We start from the raw sequence: 25,973 nt of genomic DNA on the forward strand, positions 1-25,973 counted from the left end.
GACTATTTGCATTGTCCCCCTTCTATGCTGCTCTTGTTATTTACTGCTGCTCTTTAATTATTTTTATTAAATAAAGGTAAATACATTTAATTTGTGGCTTTGCCTTTGATTTGATAGCCTTCACATGCCCCACAGGGCTCAAACTGTTTGAATCAATGTTGTTTTCTGCGCATTAACTTAGCTAGCCAACGTTGCCATGACATCGCCTAGAAGTGTGATCGGGGATTTCTATTGGACAGTTTCTATACATCTTTATACTTGTTGCGAGATGTCGCCACTAGATGGCGCTGCTGTTCTGTGTATCTGAGTGTGATACTATATAGTACTAGTGAGCCAAGTTAGGCATGACTTACTATGCGCTGAATGGAGCTGTATGCGTACTACAGAGTTATGCTGAAGTAAAGACTAACTAATCAACATTACCTTGCTCTTGTATAGAATAAACACCGTGCAAAACAATACTAAACCATCTTTGGAATAACTGACAACTAAAAGAGAGCTTTCAATAATCACTATTTTTAGCTAAAATACATTTCTCGAATGTTGAATTGTCTCATATGGGAATCACTTGGCTAAATTTACAAGCCATACGTACAAAAAAACAGACTTTCAAATGCTTTATTACAGATATTTTATTCCTTCCAAGAAGAAGATTGATCACATTTAGAAAATATAGTTACAGTGATAAAACAAACAGAACCTGACATACCGATAAGGGAAATAAGGGAAACCTAGTCAGTTGAAGGAATTCATCCCAAATGTGTTTTCCACATCTAACCCAAGCCCTCTGAATCCTAGAGGTGGGGGGACGGCCTTAATCAACATCCACGGCACCCAGGGAACAGTAACTGTTGTTGGGGGTTAAATGCCTTGCTCAAGGGCAGAACGGCAGATGTTTCCACCTTGCCTTCTCGGGGACTAGAACAAGCAACCTATCAGTTACTGTCACAACGTTCTAACCTCTAGACTACCTACAGTATACAGGGGCAACATGCAGCTCAAACAATAACACATTGTCTCACCCCGTCACTGTTTGGGTTAACAGCTGAGGGAAAAGGGCTGGAGAAATGTAATCACTCTCAAATTCATAGACAGAGCTTCTGATGCAATGACTGACAATCCATGATATCAAAATTATAGTTTTAACCATGTTTTGAGGGTATACAATGTTTGTTTACAACTAATACAGCTGTCTACTACAGCAGGTCAGGTCAGTAGTCTACTAAAGCAGGTCAGTAGTCTACTACAGCAGGTCAGGTCAGTAGTCTACTAAAGCAGGTCAGGTCAGTAGTCTACTAAAGCAGGTCAGTAGTCTACTAAAGCAGGTCAGGTCAGTAGTCTACTAAAGCAGGTCAGTAGTCTACTAAAGCAGGTCAGGTCAGTAGTCTACTACAGCAGGTCAGGTCAGTAGTCTACTAAAGCAGGTCAGGTCAGTAGTCTTCTAAAGCAGGTCAGGTCAGTAGTCTACTAAAGCAGGTCAGGTCAGTAGTCTTCTAAAGCAGGTCAGGTCAGTAGTCTACTAAAGCAGGTCAGTAGTCTACTAAAGCAGGTCAGGTCAGTAGTCTACTAAAGCAGGTCAGTAGTCTACTAAAGCAGGTCAGGTCAGTAGTCTACTACAGCAGGTCAGGTCAGTAGTCTACTAAAGCAGGTCAGGTCAGTAGTCTTCTAAAGCAGGTCAGGTCAGTAGTCTACTAAAGCAGGTCAGGTCAGTAGTCTACTGAAGCAGGTCAGTACAGTAGTCTACTAAAGCAGGTCAGGTCAGTAGTCTATTAAAGCAGGTCAGTAGTCTACTAAAGCAGGTCAGGTCAGTAGTCTACTGAAGCAGGTCAGTACAGTAGTCTACTAAAGCAGGTCAGGTCAGTAGTCTACTAAAGCAGGTCAGGTCAGTAGTCTACTGTGCTAATAGTTCAGAAAGTATTGTCATTAATAGTGAATGTTGATCACAGCGTGAAACTCAGGTCAGACTAAACCAGGTCCATTATTACCTGCTTGACCTGATGATGTCACAGGTTCCTGGTGGTTATGTCACTACATCATCATCACCAGCACAGAAACAAATACAACAGGTAGGTAATAACCTTTGACCCCAACAGAGACACAGTCATCATCATAAACACAATGATCACGTACATCCCGATCCTTGAGGAGAAGCGCTCTCGGAATATCCCCTTTTGGACACTGATCTGGGGGGTTATGGGTTAGTGGTAGGGTTAGGGGGTAGGGGTAGGGTTAGGGGGTAGGGAGTAGGGGTAGGGTTAGGGGGTAGGGGTAGGGTTAGGGGGTAGTGGTAGGGAGTAGGGGGTAGTGGTAGGGAGTAGGGGGTAGGGGTAGGGTTAGGGGTTAGTGGTAGGGTTAGGGGGTAGTGGTAGGGTTAGTGGTAGGGTTAGGGGGTAGTGGTAGGGTTAGGGGTTAGTGGTAGGGTTAGGGGTTAGTGGTAGGGTTAGGGGTTAGGGGTTAGTGGTAGGGTTAGGGGGTAGGGGTAGGGAGTAGGGGTAGGGTTAGGGGTTAGTGGTAGGGAGTAGGGGTTAGTGGTAGGGTTAGGGGGTAGTGGTAGGGTTAGGGGTTAGTGGTAGGGTTAGGGGGTAGTGGTAGGGTTAGGGGTTAGTGGTAGGGTTAGGGGGTAGGGGTAGGGAGTAGTGGTAGGGTTAGGGGTTAGTGGTAGGGTTAGGGGGTAGTGGTAGGGTTAGGGGTTAGTGGTAGGGTTAGGGGTTAGTGGTAGGGTTAGGGGTTAGCGGTAGGGTTAGGGGTTAGTGGTAGGGTTAGGGGTTAGTGGTAGAGAGTAGGGGGTAGTGGTAGGGTTAGGGGTTAGTGGTAGGGTTAGGGGTTAGTGGTAGGGTTAGGGGGTAGTGGTAGGGTTAGGGGGTAGTGGTAGGGTTAGGGGGTAGTGGTAGGGTTAGGGGTTAGTGGTAGGGTTAGGGGGTAGTGGTAGGGTTAGGGGTTAGTGGTAGGGAGTAGGGGTTAGTGGTAGGGAGTAGGGGTTAGTGGTAGGGTTAGGGGTTAGTGGTAGGGTTAGGGGTTAGTGGTAGGGTTATGGGGTAGTGGTAGGGTTAGGGGTTAGTGGTAGGGTTAGGGGTTAGTGGTAGGGTTAGGGGTTAGTGGTAGGGAGTAGGGGGTAGTGGTAGGGTTAGGGGGTAGTGGTAGGGTTAGGGGTTAGTGGTAGGGAGTAGGGGTAGGGGGTAGTGGTAGGGTTAGGGGTTAGTGGTAGGGTTATGGGGTAGTGGTAGGGTTAGGGGTTAGTGGTAGGGTTAGGGGTTAGTGGTAGGGAGTAGGGGTTAGTGGTAGGGAGTAGGGGTTAGTGGTAGGGTTAGGGGTTAGTGGTAGGGTTAGGGGGTAGTGGTAGGGTTAGGGGTTAGGGGTTAGTGGTAGGGAGTAGGGGGTAGTGGTAGGGAGTAGGGGTTAGTGGTAGGGTTAGGGGTTAGTGGTAGGGTTATGGGGTAGTGGTAGGGTTAGGGGTTAGTGGTAGGGTTAGGGGGTAGTGGTAGGGGGTAGTGGTAGGGTTAGGGGTTAGTGGTAGGGTTAGGGGGTAGTGGTAGGGTTAGGGGTTAGTGGTAGGGTTAGGGGGTAGTGGTAGGGAGTAGGGGGTAGTGGTAGGGTTAGGGGGTAGTGGTAGGGTTAGGGGGTAGTGGTAGGGTTAGGGGGTAGTGGTAGGGTTAGGGGTTAGTGGTAGGGTTAGGGGGTAGTGGTAGGGAGTAGGGGGTAGTGGTAGGGTTAGGGGGTAGTGGTAGGGTTAGGGGGTAGTGGTAGGGTTAGGGGGTAGTGGTAGGGTTAGGGGGTAGTGGTAGGGTTAGTGGTTAGTGGTAGGGTTAGGGGTTAGTGGTAGGGTTAGGGGTTAGTGGTAGGGAGTAGGGGTTAGTGGTAGGGTTAGGGGTTAGGGGGTAGTGGTAGGGTTAGGGGGTAGTGGTAGGGAGTAGGGGTTAGTGGTAGGGTTAGGGGTTAGTGGTAGGGTTAGGGGGTAGGGTTAGGGGGTAGTGGTAGGGTTAGGGGTTAGTGGTAGGGTTAGGGGTTAGTGGTAGGGTTAAGGGGTAGGGTTAGGGGGTAGTGGTAGGGTTAGGGGGTAGTGGTAGGGTTAGGGGTTAGTGGTAGGGTTAGGGGGTAGTGGTAGGGTTAGGGGGTAGTGGTAGGGGTTAGGGGGTAGTGGTAGGGTTAGGGGTTAGTGGTAGGGTTAGGGGTTAGTGGTAGGGTTAGGGGTTAGTGGTAGGGTTAGGGGTTAGTGGTAGGGAGTAGGGGGTAGTGGTAGGGGTTAGGGGGTAGTGGTAGGGTTAGGGGTTAGTGGTAGGGTTAGGGGGTAGTGGTAGGGAGTAGGGGTTAGTGGTAGGGTTAGGGGGTAGTGGTAGGGAGTAGGGGGTAGTGGTAGGGTTAGGGTTAGGGGGTAGTGGTAGGGTTAGGGGCTAGTGGTAGGGAGTAGGGGGTAGTGGTAGGGTTAGGGGTAGTGGTAGGGTTAAGGGTAGTGGTAGGGTTAGGGGTAGTGGTAGGGTTAGGGGTAGTGGTAGGGTTAGGGGTAGTGGTAGGGTTAGGGGTAGTGGTAGGGTTAAGGGTAGTGGTAGGGTTAGGGGGTAGTTGTAGGGTTAGGGGTTAGTGGTAGGGTTAGTGGTAGGGTTAGGGAGTAGGGGGTAGTGGTAGGGTTAGCGGTTAGTGGTAGGGTTAGGGGTTAGTGGTAGGGTTAGGGGGTAGTGGTAGGGTTAGGGGGTAGTGGTAGGGTTAGGGGGTAGTGGTAGGGTTAGGGGTTAGTGGTAGGGTTAGGGGTTAGTGGTAGGGTTAGGGGTTAGTGGTAGGGAGTAGGGGGTAGTGGTAGGGAGTAGGGGTTAGTGGTAGGGTTAGGGGTTAGTGGTAGGGTAGGGGTTAGTGGTAGGGTACTAGGGTTATAGGGGTTAGTGGTAGGGTACTAGGGTTATAGGGGTTAGTGGTAGGGTACTAGGGTTATAGGGGTTAGTGGTAGGGTACTGGGGTTAGTGGTAGGGTACTAGGGGTTATAGGGGTTAGTGGTAGGGTACTAGGGGTTAGGGGTTAGTGGTAGGGTTAGGGGTTAGTGGTAGGGAGTAGGGGTTAGTGGTAGGGTTAGGGGGTAGTGGTAGGGTTAGGGGTTAGTGGTAGGGTTAGGGGGTAGTGGTAGGGTTAGGGGTTAGTGGTAGGGTTAGGGGTTAGTGGTAGGGAGTAGGGGGTAGTGGTAGGGAGTAGGGGTTGGTGGTAGGGTTAGGGGTTAGTGGTAGGGTTAGGGGTTAGTGGTAGGATTAGGGGGTAGTGGTAGGGTTAGGGGTTAGTGGTAGGGTTAGTGGTAGGGTTAGGGGTTAGTGGTAGGGTTAGGGGTTAGTGGTAGGGTTAGGGGTTAGTGGTAGGGTTAGGGGTTAGTGGTAGGGTTAGGGGGTAGTGGTAGGGTTAGGGGTTAGTGGTAGGGTTATGGGTTAGTGGTAGGGTTAGGGGTTAGTGGTAGGGGTTAGTGGTAGGGAGTAGGGGTTAGTGGTAGGGTTAGGGGTTAGTGGTAGGGTTAGGGGGTAGTGGTAGGGAGTAGGGGGTAGTGGTAGTGGTAGGGGTGGACTGGACACCCCCACCATAATGATGGTTCAGCATGTTATTCAGGCTGTCCACAGGAGATCTGGGACTCTGTTGTTCAGATCGTTGTTGATGTTGTTGAGAACTGCTCCAGTCACCATAGACTGTTGTCTGGTCGTTAGCATCCTTACAGTTCTTCACAAGAGCTTCTCTGACTCTCCATTTTACACCATCTGCCTCGGTTGAAGGATCTTTCCTGTGGGGACCGGCGTTTGTCAGGGTGAACGTGGACTTCTTGGTATCATCATCATGTACTAACATGGGAAAAGGTGACCTCTGTCCATATCCATGTTGTTTTATTGTAGTCTGCATCCGCAGCCTGGTGGTCAACTCTTACACCTTTATAATCTACCTCCATGTCACGTTGACTCTTACACCTTTATAATCTACCTCCATGTCACGTTGACTCTTACACCTTTATAATCTACCTCCATGTCACGTTGACTCTTACACCTTTATAATCTACCTCCATGTCACGTTGACTCTTACACCTTTATAATCTACCTCCATGTCACGTTGACTCTTACACCTTTATAATCTACCTCCATGTCACGTTGACTCTTACACCTTTATAATCTACCTCCATGTCACGTTGACTCTTACACCTTTATAATCTACCTCCATGTCACGTTGACTCTTACACCTTTATAATCTACCTCCATGTCACGTTGACTCTTACACCTTTATAATCTACCTCCATGTCACGTTGGGCATTTATATCTTCAAGCTGCAGAAACATCAGTCAGACATTAAAACTCTTTTTAAAGTTCATACGTTTAACTCACACAAAAAGTCACAATTTCACAATCCAGACTTAAGATGTGTTTCAAAAAGGAGTGTCTATATTTGACAAAGCGGTTTTATGCGCTGACAGAACGGAAGATGATAATTAGGAGTTTTAAAATTATGAGTCCTCAATGTCCGACGCCGAGTCAAGACCGAGACACTCAAATTGTGGTCTCGATACTGGACTCCGAGTACTACAACACTGGCTTGCACTAAACAAGGAAATGCAGTTATCAGGAGAATGTTATTGAATTGTGACTAGAAAAACACATTTTTCTAGGTTTTCACTTATACAAAGTGCACTTATCAGGAGTCGACTGTAGATCATCACCTCCCAAAATATTCCAACATCACGAATGAGTAGAAATAGATGAGAATGGATGAGAAACACTCTTGGACAGATGGAAGCAAATGTATCCGACACCAAGACACTCATTATGTGGTCTGGAGACGGAACTGGAGTCCTACATCACTGCTTCATCACAATGTAAGCTAAATGTGTTGGATACGAAACAAACCCTGGCATATTATAAAGGAGAACATGTCCAAATTAATTATATGCATGCATATCAAACAGGAATATATATTAAATGAATACATTATGTGGTAAAACCGTGTTGTGTTTGTGTGCACAGAGACAGAATCTCCCTATCAGAAAACACCTTTACTTGACATCATAAAATAAACATAACAAAATAACTTAGGGTTGTCTCGATCCTTCTTCAGGGCCGCCTCCTCGTATTCGGTTCCGTACCCCGGGAGCTTCTCGCCCTCCTCTCTTTTCCTCCCCCGCAGCGGTCCATTTAGGCGGCCTGCACGGCTGGTTGGTACTCTCCCCTAATTGCTGCCATCAGCGTCTCCATTCCGGGTACTCCCAGCAGAGGGAGCCAACGTCACGGCACGTACCTCCCCTCTATCACCAACCCCCGGGGTAGACCTCCCAGGATACCACAATTATTGTGTTTCTCCTTGCAGGGGATTAGACAGATGAACTGCATCCTGTCCAAGCCTCCAAACCAGAACCGTGGGGAGACATCAGCACCGGTCATTTTTAATAATATAAACTCTTATTGGTTTCCTGTATCTGTGCATGAACCCTTGGAACACAGTCCATTGTAGAAAATAAGTCATCCCCAAGTGAGGGACATCAAGGAGATGAACCTCCAACACTCGAAAGCTTGTTGGGTACATGAAGGCTCATGACAGTTACGTATTCTTTGTTCCAGACCCTTTCTGACCTCATTCAACTAATTGTGATCTACATTGAGGACCATGAATAGTTGAACAAGGTGTTTGTGCTGGGCTGGCAGGAAAGAAAACGTGTACACAGTGCAGTACCCTGGGACAGAAATCACCCACATCTGTATTTTACAATGAGCTTTATAAGTCATAATGAGCGGACAATTCTGCATGATAGAGAACAATGTGTGGATCTACGTCCATCTAACCACAGTGATGCTGCTGATTAAACTCCTAACTAACTCCTGGGAGAGGGTGATGTTCCTGTTGGACCGGAGGTTCCCAACTTCTTTACATATGTCTGGGTGATGGGGAGGGATGTGCTTCAACCTGAGGAGAACAGAAACATAAAGGGGGGAATTAACCTCACTGCTCAAATGTCAGTGTTGGTTCAAGTTGCTGAGAACCTCCAACTACCTTTATTAATGTGCAATGGTTTTGTAAACAGTTTTGCATATTCATAGGCTTGATCAAGTTGTAGTCATTGTATGCAATCAGCTATACACTCGTGGTGGTGGAAAACGGTGTTTCATAAAGTAGGCATATCTTTCCGTTTTTATCCGCCTTCGATATAAAATCGAGTTCTGTAGAAAACCGACGCCTTGCAGCAGAATGTTTTCACGTACGAACCGGTCCACGGGGAATAGGAATATAGACGGCTGCATGCAATGCCTTTGGGCGGTAAGATGAAACAACTATATCACCATCTGTATTGACTGATCATGTAATAATGTACAAATAACTTGGCTAGCTAACATGCCTAGATTGAACAGAGTACAGCTGGTTAGCTGCATTTCCAACGTTTTTAAATCACATGTGATGAAGAGGTGTGAAATGAACACATTAGTTGCCATCTTTAGTCTCTGAATTATTTTTTATAGATTTGCTACATTTGTCATTAGCTGACCAGCAAGTTCCTCAATTCAGGGTTAAAAAATGTCTGGGTCTTCACAATAGGTAGTATATATATATATATATAATACATTTCACAAAGTTATTCGCTATTCCTCTGGAACATTTTCTCCCAACCGGGGACTTTGTCCGCCATTAATTCAGACATTTTGTTTTATTATTTCCGCTACTTGTCGCAAGGTGTTATGGGATAGCCTCTCCGGTGAAGGATACATCGACGAGGCCTTCAAAATTAATAAAATAACGACACCTTAGTCAGCAGTTTAATTGGGATTAAAACACGCCAATTCTGACATATTGCCTTGAAATTCTGCCTGTTGTCGATTGGGACACAGTGTGTGACTTGATTTAGGTTTAGTTCAGCCGTCCTGTTGCACTTATCCAACATGACACTATAGGGCAGCGAACATCCACAGAAGTCCCTGTTTTCTCCACCACAGTAAACTAAGTTTTAGGTCTAAAAAAAACAGGGGAGGGACAAAATAAGGATGCTTCACGAATTTGCTATAATCTTTTGCACATTATTTTCCTGTTTAAGGCCAACCGGATGTCTAGCCAGTCTCAACTAGCGATAATCCACCAATGGCAATGCGAGAAAGTCGCAAAAAACCGTATCCAACCACGTATGGTCCAATCATATTCGCCCTTTGACCTTAGCTCCGCCCCAAAAGCAAACGGCGGCCATGACACTTTCCCCTCATCGGATCATTGTTTACATCAAACGGAGAGTTACAGAGGAAGTATCTTTTATAAGGTTGAATGAAATGGATTGTAATCTTATTGCTACATCTGTGAAGTTGTAAGAAGAATGGAAAAGTGAATTGAAAACATTATACAGTTCTATCTCTGCAGTCATCTACCTATGATACCCGTAGCATTGGTTTGGTATCGGTAACTACCGGTACAATCAGCGGCCACTTGTCTGCATTTTCAATACTATTTTTACAATCGTAGCTATTTTAATGCATACTATCGCTTATATTCGTGCTTTGTTGTATGGTGTAAGACGTCTGTGAAGTTGTGAAATAGTGTTTACGTGATGCAGGCTACAGTACAGTAACTTTAGCATGCTACTGTACAGTAGTTTATTTTCGGTTCCAGTGTATAACAGTTGTATTCAACATGTATCAGTCATGGATTAGCTAATACATGTATTATGTTATCTAGTTTAATGGCGTAGAAGTCGTGATATTTTCTGTTACGTACGTCTCTTGGAGGAGGGAACGCAACACCCTGCTACAACTCAACTCCCCGTGGAGTGAAAAAGGTATGTGATCGTAGGTGCGGGGAAGGACGGCAGGGAAAAATACCGTTTACAGGGAATCTAATTCTTCCTTAAACACGTTAAGGTGGGGAAACTGGGATGGACCGAACCAAAGCAAAGAAAGTAAAAGTCCCCTCTCCTACCTTACCTGCCTTCCCACAGTTTACCTAACCTTTAGCACCAACTGGCGGCTAACCAAAATACAGGAGGTGATCCGCCCAGGTCTTACCTAGTGTGCATAGACAGATTCAATACTACGGGTTATGTATGCCCGCAGGCCTCTTGCCTAAACACTCCCAATGTGCCTTCCCCTTCCCCTCTGGGAACAAATGAAACATAATAATTCAAACTTAGTGAACAATTTCAATAACCCCAAAACACTCAGTCCTATGGCATACACATACCTCTGCAGGAGAGGCTACAAAATACTTTCAACAACTTTTACAGACCAACAGCCAACACAGGACGCCATTTCCTGAAACACACACAAACCCACAACAACACAGAAACTGTGGAACGTAACATTTGCCTTGCATTTCAATCTACACATGAATATGGTTCTGCAATGTATTGCAATGTTAGGTAGGCTATTCAATTCCCTTGGCATTCTGCAAGCATGAATACTTTACAATAATGGAAGATATGCATTGTGTTAATCTTACTATTTGTCCATGTATTGAATGCTACACAGCTTTCCATAAATGCAGTGTGGACTTTTTACAGATGAAACCCCTTCCATTATGACACTCCCTTCCTGTATCTGTCATAAAGGCCTATTCATTCTTTGTCCTTTATTTACACAACTAAATCTAGTATCTGTCACTTACCTTTCATGCTGTAGATCTGCTGTCATGGTGCTGAGAATGCTTAGTACTGTATCTGTCACTTATGTATTCTCTGTATGTATTAGGTATGAACCCTTGGACGTACAGGTACCTCCAGCGCTCCCTCCTGCCTCACGTTCGGCCCCTGTCCCTGGTGATCTACCCCAGACCCACTTGTATCCACCCCAGGCTTCTGAACTTGCCCCAGTGGGGTGAAGACCAGAAGAGGGTGATGTCCTTCCTGCCTCTCTCTCTCTCTCCCTTAAATGCAGCTGGTGATTCCAGAGAGCCGGCGGGCATCTCTCAACAAGAAGAAGCAGCAGTGGATTGACCGGATGCTGTTTACCAGGAGCCTCCTACAGAGCTCATAGTTCATCACTGTCCTTTCCCTGGTGGGGTGAAGACCAGAAGAGGGTGATGTCCTTCCTGCCTCAGAATGTGCTGGGGTGAGTTTTTCTATAATAAATGAGCAGCTTAGAAATGGTCATTTAATATTTTATTCTCTCATGATCTATAAATGTCTCAGGATGCCACTGGGTAAACATTATCTTACTGAATGATGAACCTGGAAATAAAGGATTTCTATTGTTTCCTGAAATAAGAAATTATTGATAGTATATAATGTCATATAAGCCAACATTCAAGGCTACACTTTATGTAAACAATTATCAAATAAACGTCCACATCTTTAAATCACAACTACAAAGGTACATTTACAAGAAGTAAAATTGTGTGACCTGCTTCAGCTGTTTAACATTTTTATGGTCATTGAAGTATTTTTTATTTTTTTTTACTTAAGAGAAGCAGACATTTTAAATATTATACATGAAGGTAGGGTAGACTGGGGAACAAAGTAACACAGGGTCAGTTGTAACAGATAAATAAGTCCAATTAGAAACCAGGTAGAAAGCTCTTATTCAATGTGATAATGGTTGGTTAGTGTCTCTACATGACCAAGAGGTTTTGTTTAAATCCATTGATGACTTTTCGTTTTATTGAAGAAGAAAAAATGTTTTGAGGCTTCTCTTTTTGTTAAATTATTGACCTGTGGAACATTCACCTACTGGGTCAATTGTAACATTTAATATCCGCCACTCGGTTGAATTGTAAACGACAGGTACGTCCTAGGAACATACTTAGTGTGTAATGGTAGCTGAGATATGTTGTTTGTATAAAAATATTCATAATAAACTAAAGTCTAAAGTGTTAGTTTGTTCCCCAGTCTCCTCTACTCTTACTGAGAAAAGGCCTCAACTGAAGAATCTACAGCTGCTGAGTCTGAGGTGTTAAACAGTCCAGTGCTGCTCTGACCACAGTGTTGTTAGGAACCACATTTTCTAACACTACAGACACAGCCTTGTGTCAACTCTTACTGTGAACTACTTCAGTTACTGGAAATATACTCAGCAGTTCTGAGTTCTGCCTCAGAAGGTGCTGGGGTGAGTTTTTACATAATAAATGAGGAGCTTAGAAATGCTATTTTAATATATTCTTCTCTCATGATCTATCAATGCCTCAGGATGCCACTGGGTAAACATTATCTAACTGATTAACTTTTCTGAACTTTTCTGTGATGATATGTGGAAGAAGATGAGTTCTGTCTGGTATAATTAGTGGTCAAGACTGGACAAGGAGGGTTGGATAAACTCCTCTATATGAAGATGAGTCCTGTCTGGTATAATTAGTGGTCAAGACTGGACAAGGAGGGTTGGATAAACTCCTCTATATGAAGATGAGTCCTGTCTGGTATAATTAGTGGTCAAGACTGGACAAGGAGGGTTGGATAAACTCCTCTATATGAAGATGAGTCCTGTCTGGTATAATTAGTGGTCAAGACTGGACAAGGAGGGTTGGATAAACTCCTCTGTATGAAGATGAGTCCTGTCTGGTATAATTAGTGGTCAAGACTGGACAAGGAGGGTTGGATAAACTCCTCACTATGAAGATGAGTCCTGTCTGGTATAATTAGTGGTCAAGACTGGACAAGGAGGGTTGGATAAACTCCTCTGTATGAAGATGAGTTCTGTCTGGTATAATTAGTGGTCAAGACTGGACAAGGAGGGTTGGATAAACTCCTCTCTATGAAGATGAGTCCTGTCTGGTATAATTAGTGGTCAAGACTGGACAAGGAGGGTTGGATAAACTCCTCTGTATGAAGATGAGTCCTGTCTGGTATAATTAGTGGTCAAGACTGGACAAGGAGGGTTGGATAAACTCCTCTCTATGAAGATGAGTCCTGTCTGGTATAATTAGTGGTCAAGACTGGACAAGGAGGGTTGGATAAACTCCTCTCTATGAAGATGAGTCCTGTCTGGTATAATTAGTGGTCAAGACTGGACAAGGAGGGTTGGATAAACTCCTCTCTATGAAGATGAGTCCTGTCTGGTATAATTAGTGGTCAAGACTGGACAAGGAGGGTTGGATAAACTCCTCTGTATGAAGATGAGTCCTGTCTGGTATAATTAGTGGTCAAGACTGGACAAGGAGGGTTGGATAAACTCCTCTCTATGAAGATGAGTCCTGTCTGGTATAATTAGTGGTCAAGACTGGACAAGGAGGGTTGGATAAACTCCTCTGTATGAAGATGAGTCCTGTCTGGTATAATTAGTGGTCAAGACTGGACAAGGAGGGTTGGATAAACTCCTCTGTATGAAGATGAGTCCTGTCTGGTATAATTAGTGGTCAAGACTGGACAAGGAGGGTTGGATAAACTCCTCTGTATGAAGATGAGTCCTGTCTGGTATAATTAGTGGTCAAGACTGGACAAGGAGGGTTGGATAAACTCCTCACTATGAAGATGAGTCCTGTCTGGTATAATTAGTGGTCAAGACTGGACAAGGAGGGTTGGATAAACTCCTCACTATGAAGATGAGTCCTGTCTGGTATAATTAGTGGTCAAGACTGGACAAGGAGGGTTGGATAAACTCCTCTCTATGAAGATGAGTCCTGTCTGGTATAATTAGTGGTCAAGACTGGACAAGGAGGGTTGGATAAACTCCTCTCTATGAAGATGAGTCCTGTCTGGTATAATTAGTGGTCAAGACTGGACAAGGAGGGTTGGATAAACTCCTCTGTATGAAGATGAGTCCTGTCTGGTATAATTAGTGGTCAAGACTGGACAAGGAGGGTTGGATAAACTCCTCTCTATGAAGATGAGTCCTGTCTGGTATAATTAGTGGTCAAGACTGGACAAGGAGGGTTGGATAAACTCCTTTCTATGAAGATGAGTCCTGTCTGGTATAATTAGTGGTCAAGACTGGACAAGGAGGGTTGGATAAACTCCTCTCTATGAAGATGAGTCCTGTCTGGTATAATTAGTGGTCAAGACTGGACAAGGAGGGTTGGATAAACTCCTCTGTATGAAGATGAGTCCTGTCTGGTATAATTAGTGGTCAAGACTGGACAAGGAGGGTTGGATAAACTCCTCTGTATGAAGATGAGTCCTGTCTGGTATAATTAGTGGTCAAGACTGGACAAGGAGGGTTGGATAAACTCCTCTGTATGAAGATGAGTCCTGTCTGGTATAATTAGTGGTCAAGACTGGACAAGGAGGGTTGGATAAAGACCGTCAATATATTTTTGTCAGGAAATACAATTCTTCAGGAAAGGGAATATGAACTAGAACTGGTGTGACAAATCAAATGTAAACCTGCTATAGGTCTACTTCCTGGGACTGGTGTGACAAATCAAATGTAAACCTGCTGTCGCCCTACTTCCTGGAACTGGTGTGACAAATCAAATGTAAACCTGCTGTCGCCCTACTTCCTGGAACTGGTGTGACAAATCAAATGTAAACCTGCTGTCGCCCTACTTCCTGGAACTGGTGTGACAAATCAAATGTAAACCTGCTGTCGCCCTACTTCCTGGAACTGGTGTGACAAATCAAATGTAAACCTGCTGTCGTCCTACTTCCTGGAACTGGTGTGACAAATCAAATGTAAACCTGCTTTCGTCCTACTTCCTGGAACTGGTGGTGATCAGACCTCCAGGCCTTTTAACAAGAACCATCACAGACGTGTTTGAGGATTTTAAAATAGGCCCTAACTCTGTCATTGTAAAAGTATTTTCCCGACCCCATTTCTCCGACCCCATGCCCCCCTATTATACAACAGAAATGTGCACTTCTACTACCACAGTACCCAACCTTCTGATATGTGTATTTATACTACCACAGTACCCTCTGATATGTGTATTTATACTACCACAGTACCCAACCCTCTGATATGTGTATTTATACTACCACAGTACCCAACCCTCTGATAAGTGTGTATTTATACTACCACAGTACCCAACCCTCTGATAAGTGTATTTATACTACCACAGTACCCAACCCTCTGATAAGTGTGTATTTATACTACCACAGTACCCTCTGATATGTGTATTTATACTACCACAGTACCCTCTGATATGTGTATTTATACTACCACAGTACCCAACCCTCTGATATGTGTATTTATACTACCACAGTACCCAACCCTCTGATGTGTATTTATACTACCACAGTACCCTCTGATATGTGTATTTATACTACCACAGTACCCTTTGATATGTGTATTTATACTACCACAGTACCCTCTGATATGTGTATTTATACTACCACAGTACCCAACCCTCTGATATGTGTATTTATACTACCACAGTACCCTCTGATATGTGTATTTATACCACCACAGAACCCAACCCTCTGATATGTGTATTTATACTACCACAGTATCCAACCCTCTGATATGTGTATTTATACTACCACAGTACCCTCTGATATGTGTATTTATACTACCACAGTACCCTCTGATATGTGTATTATTACTACCACAGTACCCAACCCTCTGATATGTGTATTTATACTACCACAGTACCCTCTGATATGTGTATTTATACTACCACAGTACCTTCTGATATGTGTATTTATACTACCACAGTACCCTCTGATATGTGTATTTATACTACCACAGTACCCAACCCTCTGATATGTGTATTATTACTACCACAGTACCCAACCCTCTGATATGTGTATTTATACTACCAAAGTACCCTCTGATATGTGTATTTATACTACCACAGTACTTTCTGATATGTGTATTTATACTACCACAGTACCCTCTGATATGTGCACTTCTACTACCACAGTACCCAACCCTCTGATATGTGTATTTATACTACCTCAGTACTCTCTGATATGTGTATTTATACTACCACAGTACCCAACCCTCTGATATGTGTATTTATACTACCTCAGTACTCTCTGATATGTGTATTTATACTACCACAGTACCCAACCAGGAGCCTCATACAGAGCTCACAGTTCATCACTGTCATTTCCCTGGTAGGGAGAAGTTCTGCCTCAAAATGTGCTGGGGTGAGTTTTTACACAATAAATGAGAAGCTTAGAAATGGTATTTTAATATTTTATTCTCTCATGATCTATAAATGTCTCAGGATGCCACTGGGTAAACATTATCTTACTGAATGATGAACCTTGAAATAAAGGATTTCTATTGTTTCATGAAATAAGAAATTGATTGATAGTATATCATGTCATACAAGCCAACATTCAAGGCAACACTTTATGTAAACAATTAGCAAAGAAACGTCCACATCTTTAAATCAAAACTACAAAAGGAAATTTTACAAGAACTAAAATTGTGTGACCTGCTTCAGCTGTTTAACATTTTTATGGTCATTGAAGTATTTTTTTTTTTTTACTTAAGAGAAGCAGACATTTTAAATGTTATACATGAAGGTAGAGTAGACTGGGGAACAAAGTAACACAGGGTCAGTTGTAACAGATAAATAAGTCCAATTAGAAACCAGGTAGAAAGCTCTTATTCAATGTGATAATGGTTGGTCTCTACATGACCAAGAGGTTTTGTTTAAATCCATTGATGACTTTTAGTTTTATTGAAGAAGAAAAAGGGTTTTGAGACCCTAAAGTAAATATACTTGCTGCTTCTCTTTTTGTTAAATTATTGACCTGTGGAACATTCACCTACTGGGTCAATTGTAACATTTAATATCCGCCACTCGGTTGAATTGTAAATGACTGGTACGTCCTAGGAACATACTTAGTGTGTAATGGTAGCTGAGATATGTTGTTTGTATAAAAATATTCATAATAAACTAAAGTCTAAAGTGTTAGTTTGTTCCCCAGTCTCCTCTACTCTTACTGAGAAAAGGCCTCAACTGAAGAATCTACAGCTGCTGAGTCTGAGGTGTTAAACAGTCCAGTGCTGCTCTGACCACAGTGTTGTTAGGAACCACATTTTCTAACTCTACATACACAGCCTTGTGTCAACTCTTACTGTGAACTACTTCAGTTACTGGAAATAAACTCAGCAGTGGTCAGACTATAGATACATAAACAACATCAATAAATGAAACCATTATTGCCATCTTCTGGTTTCCATTAAGTGTGTTAGAGGCCAGAAAAAGTTGATTGACGTTTGATTGCTTCCTCCATTTCATTGATGGACACATCTTCCTCCGTTTCATTCAGTTGGACACATCTTCCTCCGTTTCATTCAGTTGGACACATCTTCCTCCGTTTCATTCAGTTGGACACATCTTCCTCCGTTTCATTCAGTTGGACACATCTTCCTCCGTTTCATTCAGTTGGACACATCTTCCTCCATTTCATTCAGTTGGACACATCTTCCTCCGTTTCATTCAGTTGGACACATCTTCCTCCGTTTCATTCAGTTGGACACATCTTCCTCTGTTTCATTCAGTTGGACACATCTTCCTCTGTTTCATTCAGTTGGACACATCTTCCTCCGTTTCATTCAGTTGGACACATCTTCCTCCGTTTCATTCAGTTGGACACATCTTCCTCTGTTTCATTCAGTTGTCCTCATCTTCCTCTGTTTCATTCAGTTGTCCTCATCTTCCTCTGTTTCATTCAGTTGTCCTCATCTTCCTCCATTTCATTCAGTTGGACACCTCTTCCTCTGTTTCATTCAGTTGGACACATCTTCCTCCAGTTCATTCAGTTGGACACATCTTCCTCTGTTTCATTCAGTTGGACACATCTTCCTCCAGTTCATTCAGTTGGACACATCTTCCTCCGTTTCATTCAGTTGGACACATCTTCCTCCGTTTCATTCAGTTGGACACCTCTTCCTCTGTTTCATTCAGTTGGACACATCTTCCTCTGTTTCATTCAGTTGGACACATCTTCCTCCATTTCATTCAGTTGGACACATCTTCCTCCATTTCATTCAGTTGGACACATCTTCCTCCAGTTCATTCAGTTGGACACATCTTCCTCCGTTTCATTCAGTTGGACACATCTTCCTCCGTTTCATTCAGTTGGACACATCTTCCTCCGTTTCATTCAGTTGGACACATCTTCCTCCGTTTCATTCAGTTGGACACCTCTTCCTCCGTTTCATTCAGTTGGACACATCTTCCTCCGTTTCATTCAGTTGGACACATCTTCCTCCGTTTCATTCAGTTGGACACCTCTTCCTCCGTTTCATTCAGTTGGACACCTCTTCCTCCGTTTCATTCAGTTGGACACATCTTCCTCCGTTTCATTCAGTTGGACACATCTTCCTCCGTTTCATTCAGTTGGACACATCTTCCTCCGTTTCATTCAGTTGGAAACATCTTCCTCCGTTTCATTCAGTTGTACACATCTTCCTCCGTTTCATTCAGTTGGACACATCTTCCTCCGTTTCATTCAGTATATTACATATCTGTAATTGAGTCAGAGTCGCTAAGCCTTGTGGGATATTAATGAATGTGAACTCAGCAACCGTAATTCCAGAACAGTCCCACTGTTGTAATAGTGTGATGTGTATCTTCTGACAGACTCTATGCTGAGTAAAGTCATGTTTTTATCCTAAAACGTTGTTCTACCAGAACCAAAGTGTGGATGCAGTCACTATTTAGAGCAGTCTAATCTCATTAACCCAGAACTATAATCTTGTGTGATTAAGTTCTGGGTCCATACGTGTTAGAAACTACAGGAGGTGAGTCACATGTTATTTGTTACAGCAGTTTCCATGGAAACATACAGAGGAGTTTATGCAAATCAACCCTTTCTGTCTTGACACATGAAGGCGGAGTCTCTGAAAACCTATTTAAATCAGTCTGTCCTGACTCAGCTCAACAGTCTCCAGTCTACCAACTGGTCTCTGAAATAACTATTTAAAGCAGTCTGTCCTGACTCAGATCAACAGTCTCCAGTCTACCAACTGGTCTCTGTTATAACTATTTAAATCAGTCTGTCCTGACTCAGCTCAACAGTCTCCAGTCTACCAACTGGTCTCTGTAACTTCATCTTTGTCTCTGTGATGAACAGTCTTCAGGTGATGATGGGGGTATTGAATCATCTCTCTACTCTCCTCCTTCTCTCTCTCCTTCCTCCTGCTCTCTCTCATGTAGTGAATAAGTTCAGTGATGTTCCAGATTGTGAGAAGTTCTTCCTGGATGGGCAAACTCCAAATCTCCCAGGTATTTTGGATGGTGGGACAGTCCAGAACCAGAACCGCTACAAGCCGATTTGCCAGAAGTACAAAACAATCTACAGGTTTGCAACTCTCTACGACACGACCAACAGGATCCCTGTGTTCTCAGCCTACAACTTCACTGGTCCTGGGTGCAACAGAACAAGTCAGACCTGGATGATAGAGCCCCAGGTAGGACTAATGTTTGTCATATAACATAACATGTGTATTTGTTTACTGGTATATATCACAGACAGTTATGTTACCTAGTCAGTCCTGGATGATGGAGCCCCAGGTAGGACTAATGTTTGTCATATAACATAACATGTGTATTTGTTTACTGGTATATATCACAGACAGTTATGTTACCTAGTCAGCCCTGGATGATAGAGCCCCAGGTAGGACTAATGTTTTGTCATATAACATGTGTATTTATTTACTGCTATAGACAAACAGTTTCTTTGAGACACGAATGTGTTGCAACCATTTTCAGCTTAAGTCTGGATTGCTATATTATGACTTTTTTTACGAGTTAATGTCTAAACTAGTTAAAGAGTTGTAATGTCTGACTGATGTTTCTGCAGCTTGAAAATTTTAATATAAAAGAGATGAAAACCCAACAAGAGTTGAAGGTGCTTAATAATAAAACAGACATAAGAGTCGACCATCAGGCTGCAGACGCAGACTACAGTGCAACAATAAGTAGCATGGATCTGGACAGAGGTCACCTGTTCCCATGTAAAGCCACACCTGATGATGATACCGTGAGGTCCACCTTCACCCTGACAAACGTCGTTCCCCAGGAAAGAGGCTTCAACCGAGGCAGATGGTGTAAAATGGAGGGCAGATTCAGAGTAGCTCTTATGAACTGTAAGAATAACAACAACCAGATAGAAGCCTATGTGGTGACTGGAGCAGTTCCCAACGACAACAACGTAATACTGAACAACAGAGTGAACATCCCAGATCTCATGTGGACAGCCTTCTGCTGTTACAACAACAAGATCAAGAAGTGGATGGCCGGAGCATACTGGGGGGAGAACAAAAAGGACAATGGTAAAATATTGAACCTGGAAACCTTGGGAGCACTCGAAGTCAAGTTGAAGAAAAGCTACAATGTTGATATCAAGGTGTTTCACGATAAATGTCCAAGAAAAGTTAATGTACAACAGGTTGAGCATGTAGATGAGGTTGAGCCGGGGAAAAAGACGGAAGGGAGCGGAGAGGGGAGTAATAAGATGGAGAGAACATCAGGGGAGTTAAAGGAATGTGATGACGAGGATGGATGTGATTGTGACTGTGATGAAAAGTAATGAGTTTTGTCCAGTGGTAATTCCCACAACTATTGAGTACACATTGGTTAAGTAATAAGGGTTAAATGGTTATAATAGGGTTATAATGGTTATAATAAGGGTTATAATGGTTATAATAAGGGTTAAAATGGTTATAATAAGGGTTAAAATGGTTATAATAAGGGTTATAATGGTTATAATAAGGGTTATAATGGTTATAATAAGGGTTATAGTGGTTATAATAAGGATTATAGTGGTTATAATAAGGGTTATAGTGGTTATAATAAGGGTTATAGTGGTTATAATAAGGGTTATAATGGTTATAATAAGGGTTATAATGGTTATAATAAGGGTTAAAATGGTTATAATAAGGGTTAAAATGGTTATAATAAGGGTTAAAATGGTTATAATAAGGGTTAAAATGGTTATAATAAGGGTTATACTGGTTATAATAAGGGTTAAAATGGTTATAATAAGGGTTAAAATGGTTATAATAAGGGTTATAGTGGTTATAATAAGGGTTAAAATGGTTATAATAAGGGTTATAATGGTTATAATAAGGGTTATAATGGTTATAATAAGGGTTATAATGGTTATAATAAGGGTTATAATGGTTATAATAAGGGTTATAATGGTTATAATTAAACAAGTTTAAGGGTTATAAACATTAAAGACAAGCTCTGTTACTTTGGCGACTAAGAAAGTATATTTTAAACCTCCCACTTTGTGCTGGATGTATCAATGTGTCGTTCATACAAATAGAAACTATGAGCAGAATTACTGTTTCCCTACATTTCACCCCCCCTAGCAAATTGAGTCTTAGCCAATGAGCATCAGCCCCTCACATGTGAGTGAAAACTAGTGTGGTGGCAGAATTTGTGTTGAACTGTTGTAACTTCTCAAGGGACATGTTCTGTGTTGGACTGTGATGCCTTTCATAGAGTCCTGGTGTGTCTGTACCTTAAACACAAGGCCATTGTGTTCTGGAACTGTTGCTGGTATAAATAACTGTAACAATCTGATGGTATTATCACCTCCCACTATATAAGGGACATGGAACCATTTACTCAGGGGGTTCTTCCCTGTGAAATCACAATCATCTCCTCTGCAGCTGCTTGATTAAAGATCTTTCTATTCAATTAAAAAGTCTCTGCCTTCATCTTTGGATCTAATCTTCTACAACATTTGGTGCCGTGACCCAGATGGACTCAGACATCGCTCTGGCCACAACTTAAAGAAGGTAAGAGACCTTATTAAAAAATCTCTGTGAAATATCTCGTGGAAAATCATTTCAAATACAACGCTTTCAAGAACTTTTAAAATCAAACATGCTTTTTATTACAATTGTATAGCCAACTGGCATGTCCCCGCGGAACACACACACACACCGCTTCCCAGCCCCGGCTGCAACATTTATACACAAAATAGCATATGGGTCCACCCCATATGCAAATAAGCATACTTCCCCTAATTCTTCCTGCCATCATTATCTTTTTAGTTCAGGCTTCCTGCTTGTTCACGCCTACTATCTGCTTTCAGTTAAATTATAATAGTGGCCAGACCCGTACTTGTCTTAAAAATAATATATGTCCATCTATCCTATAGGCCTATGACTCAACCCTGTATTTAACTCAGTGCCCCAACATGTTCTCTGGTATGTGTCATTATTGGAATCGGCAGACTGTGTGTCTCTTCTAACATTAGTGTGTCCAGTTGCCCTAGGTGCATATTTCTCTGGTAGTGGAATTGTCAGACTCTGTGTCTCTTCTAACATTAGTGTGTCCAGTTGCCCTAGGTGCATATTTCTCTGGTAGTGGAATTGTCAGACTCTGTGTCTCTTCTAACATTAGTGTGTCCAGTTGCCCTAGGTGCATATTTCTCTGGTAGTGGAATTGTCAGACTCTGTGTCTCTTCTAACATTAGTGTGTCCAGTTGCCCTAGGTGCATATTTCTCTGGTAGTGGAATTGTCAGACTCTGTGTCTCTTCTAACATTAGTGTGTCCAGTTGCCCTAGGTGCATATTTCTCTGGTAGTGGAATCTCGAGTGGAATCAGCAGACTATGTGTCTCTTCTCTTCATGTGGTCTGGTTTTTTAATGTTCAGCTGTCTTATGTCTTTATATTTCTTGAGAATACAGGGGGTGCTATTTTCGCATTAGCATATTTGCTCTACAGATTAAACTGCCTCTTATTCAATTATTGCTCTTACTATATGCATATAAATAATACCATTGGAAAGAAAACAATCTCTAGTTTCTAAAACCGTTTCAATTTTGTCTCTGAGTGATACAGAAGTCATTTCACAGCACTTTCCATGACCAAGAACATAAAATCAAGATGTGTTATGCTGGCTTCAAAGCTCTGTCTATATATGGTCGTGCCCCCTATGACCCGAAACACAACTCACTGGCCTTCCTCTGGATGACAAGAGGACGTCAGAGGAAAAATTTCTTGTCTATCTGGGACTGACGTGAAATGAGAGCAAAATCTTTGGCATGACCGACAACTTCCGGTTCTCTGTTGCATGGAAATTGTAGCTACGTTTGTCTTCTGTTGTACGGCCATTATTATCTCCGTGTCGAAGTTTGTTTGATACATGTGACCAGATCATCGTAACGTATGTTTTTTCAATATAGTTTAATCAGATTATTTGAATTTTTTAGGGAGTTTTGCGGTGTTACGTTGTCTGATTTTAGTATCGTTTGAGAAATCCGTGCCACTCGACCGGTACCTGTGCTAAATGGAGTGGGAAAGGAAGGATTCTGAACGGAACCAACGACTCATCTTGACAATGGACACTTTGATCAACATTCTGATGAAAGATCAGCCAAAGTAAGACCCAATTTACGATGTTATATCATATCTGTTTTGCATGTGAACTTGCCGTGGGCGCCCAGCCGAATCTGCCTGGTATAGCTATGCTAATTTAGCGCTACATTTTGTTTTCGTTATAAAACATTTAATAAATCTGAAATATTGTTTGGATTCACCAGATGTTGGGCTTTCAATATCTGTACGCTGTGTATTTTTCTGAAATGTTTTAAAATGAGTAATTAGTTATATGACGTTGGTCTCTGTAATTGTTCTGGCTTGGTCGGCACCTTTTCAGATTGCAGCTGCAATGTAGAACTGTGATTTATACCTGAAAAATGCACATTTAAAAAAAAAAACTATGCTATACCATAAATATGTTATCAGACTGTCATCTTATGAATTTGTTTCTTGGTTAGTGGCTATATATATTTTTATTTAGTCGAATTAGTGATAGCTACTGACGCAGGGAAAAACTGTTGGGAGTGAAAAAATCCTCTCCTTTGCTAACGTGGTTAGCTAATAGATTTACATATTGTGTCTTCCCTGTAAAACATTTTAAAAATCTGAAATGGTGGCTTTATTCACAAGACCTGTATCTTTCATCTGGTGTCTTGGACTTGTGATTTAATGATATTTAGATGCTACAAGTTACTTGTGACGCTATGCTAGCTATGCTACTCAGGGTGGGGGTGGTGGGGGGTGCTCCCGGAACAGGGTTGGTGACTCGTGAAAGGTTATGTTACTACTACAAGGACTGTCTGTTGTCCAGCCGAGCATTAATGGTGAAAGACCTCTTGTCCTCCTCAGCCACAAAATGTTGGTGTTCAATTTGGCAGAACTATTTATTCCCTATAACAATGAATCTAACCGGTTAACATTAATCAATGGGAGCACAGTGGTGTCTCCAATAGTAGGGATTGGTTTACCTATAATCACCTGAAATATACTGTTGGACCAGTATATTAGGAGGGATTGGTTTACCTATAATCACCTGAAATATACTGTTGGACCAGAATATTAGGAGGGATTGGTTTACCTATAATCACCTGAAATATACTGATGGACCAGTATATTAGGAGGGATTGGATAGCCTGCAGGTAGGAAGTGTATAGCCTGTAAGCAGGAAGTGGATAGCCTGCAGGTAGGAAGTGGATAGCCTGCAGGTAGGAAGTGGATAGCCTGCAGGTAGGAAGTGGATAGCCTGCAGGTAGGAAGTGGATAGCCTACAGGTAGGAAGTGGATAGCCTGCAGGTAGGAAGTGGATAGCCTACAGGTAGGAAGTGGATAGCCTGCAGGTAGGAAGTGGATAGCCTGCAGGTAGGAAGTGGATAGCCTGCAGGTAGGAAGTGGATAGCCTGCAGGTAGGAAGTGGATAGCCTGTAAGCAGGAAGTGGATAGCCTGCAGGTAGGAAGTGGATAGCCTGCAGGTAGGAAGTGGATAGCCTGCAGGTAGGAAGTGGATAGCCTGCAGGTAGGAAGTGGATAGCCTACAGGTAGGAAGTGGATAGCCTGCAGGTAGGAAGTGGATAGCCTACAGGTAGGAAGTGGATAGCCTACAGGTAGGAAGTGGATAGCCTGCAGGTAGGAAGTGGATAGCCTGCAGGTAGGAAGTGGATAGCCTGCAGGTAGGAAGTGGATAGCCTGTAAGCAGGAAGTGGATAGCCTGCAGGTAGGAAGTGGATAGCCTACAGTATTATAATACTGTATAGATAATCAGTTTGCAAACACAAGGGTTACCAAGTTGTATGTGTGTATAATGGGTTATTAGAGATGTGATGTCATTATACGGGTCTAAGAAGACTATTAGATAATACGGGTCTAAGAAGACTATTAGATAATACGGGTCTAAGAAGACTATTAGATAATACGGGTCTAAGAAGACTATTACAATCAGGCCCACGAGGACTGGAGTTGTCCAGGCCTGGTCTATCCTGTCTCAGGTGACTCATAATGGACAGAGCACTCCAATGACAGTGGACTGATAGGCAGTGCCAGCCCAGTTATAATACATGTTGATCCTAGAAAGAAACTAGTCTTGAGAACTACAATACCTTAAATGAGATGCTGCCATCTGGTGTTCGGGTTAAAGATAAGCTTGCTGTGGACCCATTGATAAGACACCAGTGAAAGTGAGTGGTATTCACTGAACTCAGGCTGTAAAGGACACATTGATAAGCCACCAGTGAAAGTGAGTGGTATTCACTGAACTCAGGCTGTAAAGGACACATTGATAAGCCACCAGTGAAAGTGAGTGGTATTCACTGAACTCAGGCTGTAAAGGACACAGTGGGAACATTTGGAACAGAGGTATGAATAATTGAAAAAGACAAGTTTTTGACGATTACCAATCACTATGTCTTAACTTGATAGTGTGAATAACACCAGTGACTTAAGGATGAAGGTAATGTCATCTAAAACAATAATCTGTTTCCAGTATGTGGAACACTGTCCAAAATGTAAACAGATCCCAGTAAACGTTCTGAGGACCAGGACTATAAAAAAAGGAACAAGCTGATAAGCCAGCAGCAACTTTTTGAAAGACCGAGTGAATTTGTTAAGTGACTAAGATACTGTAGAAGAGTGTTGAAAACAGTATATACATATGAGATGAGTAATTCCAGATATATGTAAACATTATTAAAGTGGCCAGTGATTCATAATCTATGTCTATAGGCAGCAGCCTCTAATGTGCTAGTGATGGCTGTTTAACAGTCTGATGGCCTTGAGATAATCTGTTTTTCAGTCTCTTGGTCCCAGCTTGATGCACCTGTACTGACCTCGCCTTCTGGATGGTAGCGGGGTGAAGAGGCAGTGGCTCGGGTGGTTGATGTTTTGTTGACGTTGGGTGA

General features: G+C 42.7%; 1 protein-coding gene across 5 annotated transcripts; it reads left to right on the forward strand.

The window, feature by feature from the left end:
* Window positions 1-9,159: 9,159 nt before the first annotated feature.
* Window positions 9,160-20,478, forward strand: LOC120041216 (endonuclease domain-containing 1 protein-like). Of its 5 annotated transcripts, XM_038986142.1 has the most exons (6): window positions 9,160-9,238; window positions 9,652-9,751; window positions 10,659-11,018; window positions 15,842-15,928; window positions 18,958-19,211; window positions 19,604-20,478. In XM_038986142.1, the coding sequence occupies exons 3-6, from the start codon at window positions 11,009-11,011 to the stop codon at window positions 20,330-20,332; spliced, it is 1,080 nt and encodes a 359-aa protein (XP_038842070.1). In that variant the 5' UTR covers window positions 9,160-9,238; window positions 9,652-9,751; window positions 10,659-11,008; the 3' UTR covers window positions 20,333-20,478. The 5 variants fall into 5 exon arrangements, 4 of the variants coding, with proteins under 4 accessions (XP_038842070.1, XP_038842069.1, XP_038842071.1 ...); XM_038986141.1 differs by having other exon boundaries at window positions 9,166-9,751; XM_038986143.1 differs by having other exon boundaries at window positions 9,166-9,751; window positions 10,845-11,018.
* Window positions 20,479-25,973: the final 5,495 nt, after the last annotated feature.

The sequence above is a fragment of the Salvelinus namaycush genome, unplaced genomic scaffold (genome assembly GCF_016432855.1).
Source record: "Salvelinus namaycush isolate Seneca unplaced genomic scaffold, SaNama_1.0 Scaffold419, whole genome shotgun sequence".
Taxonomy (NCBI): domain Eukaryota; kingdom Metazoa; phylum Chordata; class Actinopteri; order Salmoniformes; family Salmonidae; genus Salvelinus; species Salvelinus namaycush.